Source organism: Nerophis ophidion, linkage group LG19 (assembly GCF_033978795.1).
Source record: "Nerophis ophidion isolate RoL-2023_Sa linkage group LG19, RoL_Noph_v1.0, whole genome shotgun sequence".
Classification (NCBI taxonomy): Eukaryota; Metazoa; Chordata; class Actinopteri; order Syngnathiformes; family Syngnathidae; genus Nerophis; species Nerophis ophidion.
This window is the reverse complement of record NC_084629.1, coordinates 39,009,590-39,015,206: the sequence shown is the minus strand read 5'-3', so window position 1 is coordinate 39,015,206 and position 5,617 is coordinate 39,009,590. Positions and strand designations below refer to the sequence as shown.

Below are 5,617 nucleotides of genomic sequence, written 5' to 3'. Positions count from 1 at the left end.
GGATCCCCCGGGAGGAGCTCAAAGTAAGGTTGCTGATCTTCCACCTGGAGAGGAGCCAGATGAGGTGGTCCAGGCATCTGGTCAGGATGCCACCAGACTGCCTCCCGAGGGAGGTGTTTAGGGCACGTCCGACCGGTAGGAAAAGACCCAAGACATGTTGGGAAGACTCTGTCTCCCGGCTGGCCTCCTCGGGTTCCCCCGGGAGGAGCTCAAAGTAAGGTTGCTGATCTTCCACGTGGAGAGGAGCCAGATGAGGTGGTTCAGGCATCTGGTCAGGATGCCACCCGAATGCCTCCCTAGGGAGATGTTTCGGGCACGTCTGACCGGTAGGAGGCCACGGAGAAGACCCAGGACACAATGGGAAGACTATGTCTCCCAGCTGGCCGGGGAATGGCTCGGTATCCCCCGGGAGGAGCTCGAAGTAAGGTTGCTGATCTTCCACCTGGAGAGGAGCCAGATGAGGTGGTTGGTGCATCTGGTCAGGATGCCACCCGAACACCTCCCTAGGGAGGTGTTTAGGCCACGTCCGACCGGTAGGAAAATACCCAAGACATGTTGGGAAGACTCTTTCTCCCGGCTGGCCTCCTCGGGATCCCCCGGGAGGAGCTCAAAGTAAGGTTGCTGATCTTCCACGTGGAGAGGAGCCAGATGAGGTGGTTCAGGCATCTGGTCAGGATGCCACCCGAATGCCTCACTAGGGAGATGTTTCGGGCACGTCCGACCGGTAGGAGAAGACACAGGACACCTTGGGAAGACTCTGTCTCCAGGCTGGCCTGGGAATGCCTCAGGATCCCCTGGGATGAGCTGGACCAAGTGTCTGGGAGAGGGAAGTCTGAGCTTCCCTGCTCAGGACAAGTGGAAGAAGATGGATGGTTGAAGTGTAGCATTTTTTGCAGCAGCAAAACAAAGAGTTGATCCTCATTTAGTTTTCAAATATGAACTCTCTGAGTGGGGAACACTTGGCCTTTGTCTCACGGGTCCCTGCTTTGGAGCAAAGATTTCCCTGTTGCTGACCTGGAACAGCCTTTGTTGAGTTCACAACAGCGTCATTGTTTTCATGGGCTGCAGAAAAAAACACCAAAAAAACAGGCTGCTGACTTGCCATCCTGTCGGGAGTGTGTCTCCACTTCCAAGAAGCAGAGGGGTGTTGTTGCGGGACTTTGGAGGTGACTTAAAAGGGGACATTTCCACGCCGGTCGGACTGAGACAAGGACTAAGCACATCCCGGCACATTCCCAACGGCGCAGCAGGTAGACCTGACAACAACTCACTCTTCTTACTCGCCAGATGGACCAACAACTCAGCACTTTGATGCCTTTGGAAAAAAATGCCAAGGAAGGAATATATTCCATGTTATCTGCATGCTTTAATTTTGTTAATTCCATCATAGGATCTGGTATAATAGGTATGTGGGCTTGTTTTAACTTGAAATGCAAAATATCTGCTTACCTCCTATGGTTCTTTCTTTCACACCCGTGTGTATTTTTAGTACCTTGTAGGGCTGTCCCCATACCAATATTGTGGTACCGGTACCAAAATGTAATTCAATACTTTTCTAAATATAGGGGACCACAAAAACTGTCATTATTGTCATTATAGGAACAAAACATGTTAGTGTACATGAAACTTATGTTCATTTTTGTCATTTAGTCCTTAAAAAAAGTGTTGAACATACGAGACAACTTGTCTTTTAGTAGTAAGTAAACAAACAAAGTTGGTCCTAATTGGCCTAATTTGCCTAAATTGGCCCTAAACTGGCCCTTCAAACATTTTGCAAAGTGATCACTGCAGACAGTTGTTTGCCAATTTAGTCCTTGAATAAAATGTTGAACATACTAGACAACTTGTCTTTTAGTAGTATGTAAACAAACAAAGTTGGTCCTAATTGGCCTAATTTGCCTAAATTGGCCCTAAACTGGCCCTTCAAACATTTTGCAAAGTGATCACTGCAGACAGTTGTTTGCCAATTTAGTCCTTTAATAAAATGTTGAACATACTAGACAACTTGTCTTTTAGTAGTAAGTAAAGAAACAAAGTTGTTCCTAATCTGCCTAAATTGGCCCTAAATTGGCCCTTCAAACATTTTGCAAAGTGATCACTGCAGTCAGTTGTTTGCCAATTTAGTCCTTGAATAGAATGTTGAACATACTAGACAACTTGTCTTTTAGTAGTAAGTAAACAAACAAAGTTGGTCCTGATTGGCCTAATTTGACGAAATTGGCCCTAATTTGCCTAAGTTGGCCCTAAATTGGCCCTTCAAACATTTTGCAAAGTGATCACTGCAGACAGTTGTTTGCCAATTTAGTCCTTTAATAAAATGTTGAACATACTAGACAACTTGTCTTTTAGTAGTAAGTAAACAAACAAATTTGGTCCTATTTGGCCTCATTTGCCTAAATTGGCCCTAATTGGCCTAAATTGGCCCTAAATTGGCCCTTCAAACATTTTCCAAAGTGATCAATGCAGACAGTTGTTCGTCAATTTAGTCCTTTAATAAAATGTTGAACATACTAGACAACTTGTCTTTTAGTAGTGAGTAAACAATCAAAGTTGGTCCTAATTGGCCTAATTTGCCTAAATTGGCCCTAATTTGCCTAAATTGGCCCTAAATTGGCCCTTCAAACATTTTGCAAAGTGATCACTGCAGACAGTTTGCCAATTTAGTCCTTGAATAAAATGTTGAACATACTAGACAACTTGTCTTTTAGTAGTAAGTAAACAAACAAAGTTGGTCCTAATTGGCCTAATTTGCCTAAATTGGCCCTAAATTGGCCCTTCAAACATTTTGCAAAGTGATCACTGCAGACAGTTGTTTGCCAATTTAGTCCTTCAATAAAATGTTGAACATACTAAACAACTTGTGTTTTAGTAGTAAGTAAACAAACAAAGTTGGTCCTAATTGGCCTAATTTGCCTAAATTGGCCCTAATTTTCCTAAATTGGCCCTAAATTGGCCCTTCAAACATTTTGCAAAGTGATCACTGCAGACAGTTGTTTGCCAATTTAGTCCTTTAATAAAATGTTGAACATACTAGACAACTTGTCTTTTAGTAGTAAGTAAACAAACAAAGTTGGTCCTAATTGGCCTAATTTGCCTAAATTGGCCCTAAATTGGCCCTTCAAACATTTTGCAAAGTGATCACTGCAGACAGTTGTTTGCCAATTTAGTCCTTTAATAACATGTTGAACATACTAGACAACTTGTCTTTTAGTAGTAGGTAAACAAACAAAGTTGGTCCCAATTGGCCTAATTTGCCCCTAATTTGCCTAAATTGGCCCTTCAAACATTTTGCAAAGTTATCACTGCAGACAGTTGTTTGCCAATTTAGTCCTTGAATAAAATGTTGATCATACTAGACAACTTGTCTTTTAGTAGTAAGTAAACAAACAAAGTCGGTCCTAATTGGCCTAATTTGCCTAAATTGGCCCTAATTTGCCTAAAATGGCCCTAAATTGGCCCTTCAAACATTTTGCAAAGTGATCACTGTAGACAGTTTGCCAATTTAGTCCTTGAATAAAATGTTGAACATACTAGACAACTTGTCTTTTAGTAGTAAGTAAACAAACAAAGTTGGTCCTAATTGGCCTAATTTGCCTAAATTGGCCCTAATTTGCCTAAGTTGGCCCTAAATTGGCCCTTCAAACATTTTACAAAGTGATCACTGCAGACAGTTTGCCAATTTAGTCCTTGAATAAAATGTTGAACATACTAGACAACTTGTCTTTTAGTAGTAAGTAAACAAACAAAGTTGGTCCTAATTGGCCTAATTTGCCTAAATTGGCCCTAAATTGGCCCTTCAAACATTTTAAAAAGTGATCACTGCAGACAGTTTGCCAATTTAGTCCTTGAATAAAATGTTGAACATACTAGACAACTTGTCTTTTAGTAGTAAGTAAACAAACAAAGTTGGTCCTAATTGGCCTAATTTGCCTGAATTGGCCCTAAATTGGCCCTTCAAACATTCTACAAAGTGATCACTGCAGACAGTTTGCCAATTTAGTCCTTGAATAAAATGTTGAACGTACGAGACAACTTGTCTTTTAGTAGTAAGTAAACAAACAAAGACTCTTAATTAGTCTGCAGTAACACATTGTGTCATTTATACACCTATTATTTTGTACACATTATGAGGGACAAACTGTAAAAAATTGATTATTCATCTACTTGTTCATTTACTGTTAATATCTGCTTATTTTCTGTTTTAACACATTCTATCTACACTTATGTTAAAATGTAATAATCACTTATTCTTCTCTTCTTTCATACTTTCCATTAATTTTGGATGATACCACGCATTTAGGTAGCGATCCGATACCAAGTAGTTGCAGGATCATACAATAAAATGTAATACATAATAAACCAATTCAGATGTAAATAGTAGGTGTCGCGCTGTTATCTCTTTTAACATGTTTGATTTTCATTTCTGATCAAATGTAATAATCACTTATTCTTCTCTTCTTTCATACTTGACATAAATTTTGGATGATACCACACATTTAGGTATCGATCCGATACCAAGTAGTTACAGGATCATACAATAAAATTTAATACCTAATAAGCCAATAATATTATGGTTAGACAATACTGATGTAAAGGGTAGGTGTCGCGCTTTTTTCTGTTTCAACATGTTCTATCTACACTTCTGTTCAAATGTAATAATCACTTATTCTTCTCTTCTTTCATACTTGACATTAGTTTTGGATGATACCCCACATTAAGGAATTGATCCGATACCAAGTAGTTACAGGATCATACAATAAAATATGATACCTAATAAACCAATAATACAAACCCTTTTTCCATATGAGTTGGGAAATTGTGTTAGATGTAAATATAAACGGAATACAATGTAGTTGGGAAAGGGCATGTTCACCAGTGTGTTACATCACCTTTTCTTCCATAAACGTTTGGGAACTGAGGAAACTAATTGTTGAAGCTTTGAAAGTGGAATTCTTTCCCATTCTTGTTTTATGTAGAGCTTCAGTCCTTCAACAGTCCGGGGTCTCCGCTGTCGTATTTTAGGTTTCATAATGCGCCACACATTTTCCATGGGAGACAGGTCTGGACTGCAGGGGGGCCAGGAAAGTACCCACACTTTTTTTTTTTTATGAAGCCACGCTGTTGTAACACATGCTGAATGTGGCTTGGCATTGTCTTGCTGAAATAAGCAGGGGCGTCCATGAAAAAGACGGCGCTTAAATGGCAGCAAATGTTGTTCCAAACCCTGTATGTACCTTTCAGCATTAATGGTGCCTTCACAGATGTGTAAGTTACCCATGCCTTGGGCACTAATGCACCCCCATACCATCACATATGCTGGCTTTTCAACTTTGCGTCGATAACAGTCTGATGGTTCACTTCCCCTTTGGTCCGGATGACACAATGTTGAATATTTCCAGAAACAATTTGAAATGTGGACTCGTCAAACCACGGAACACTTTTCCACTGTGCATCAGTCCATCTTAGATGATCTCGGGCCCAGAGAAGCCGGCGGCGTTTCTGGATGTTGTTGATAAATGGCTTTCGCTTTGCATAGTAGAGCTTTAACTTGTACTTACAGATGTAACGACGAACTGTATTTAGTGACAGTGGTTTTCTGAAGTGTTCCTGAGCCCAT

General features: G+C 40.6%; 1 protein-coding gene across 2 annotated transcripts in view; it reads left to right on the top strand.

Annotated features, from left to right (window-relative positions):
• The first annotated feature begins 1,111 nt into the window (after positions 1–1,111).
• LOC133538365 (putative sodium-coupled neutral amino acid transporter 11) overlaps positions 1,112–5,617 on the top strand; it is a 37,626-nt gene continuing 33,120 nt past the window's right edge. For both annotated transcript variants that reach the window (XM_061879947.1, XM_061879946.1), the window contains exon 1: positions 1,112–1,405. In XM_061879947.1, coding sequence (XP_061735931.1) covers positions 1,288–1,405 — 118 coding nt within the window. In that variant the 5' untranslated portion in view covers positions 1,112–1,287. The remainder of the gene's footprint in view (positions 1,406–5,617) is intronic.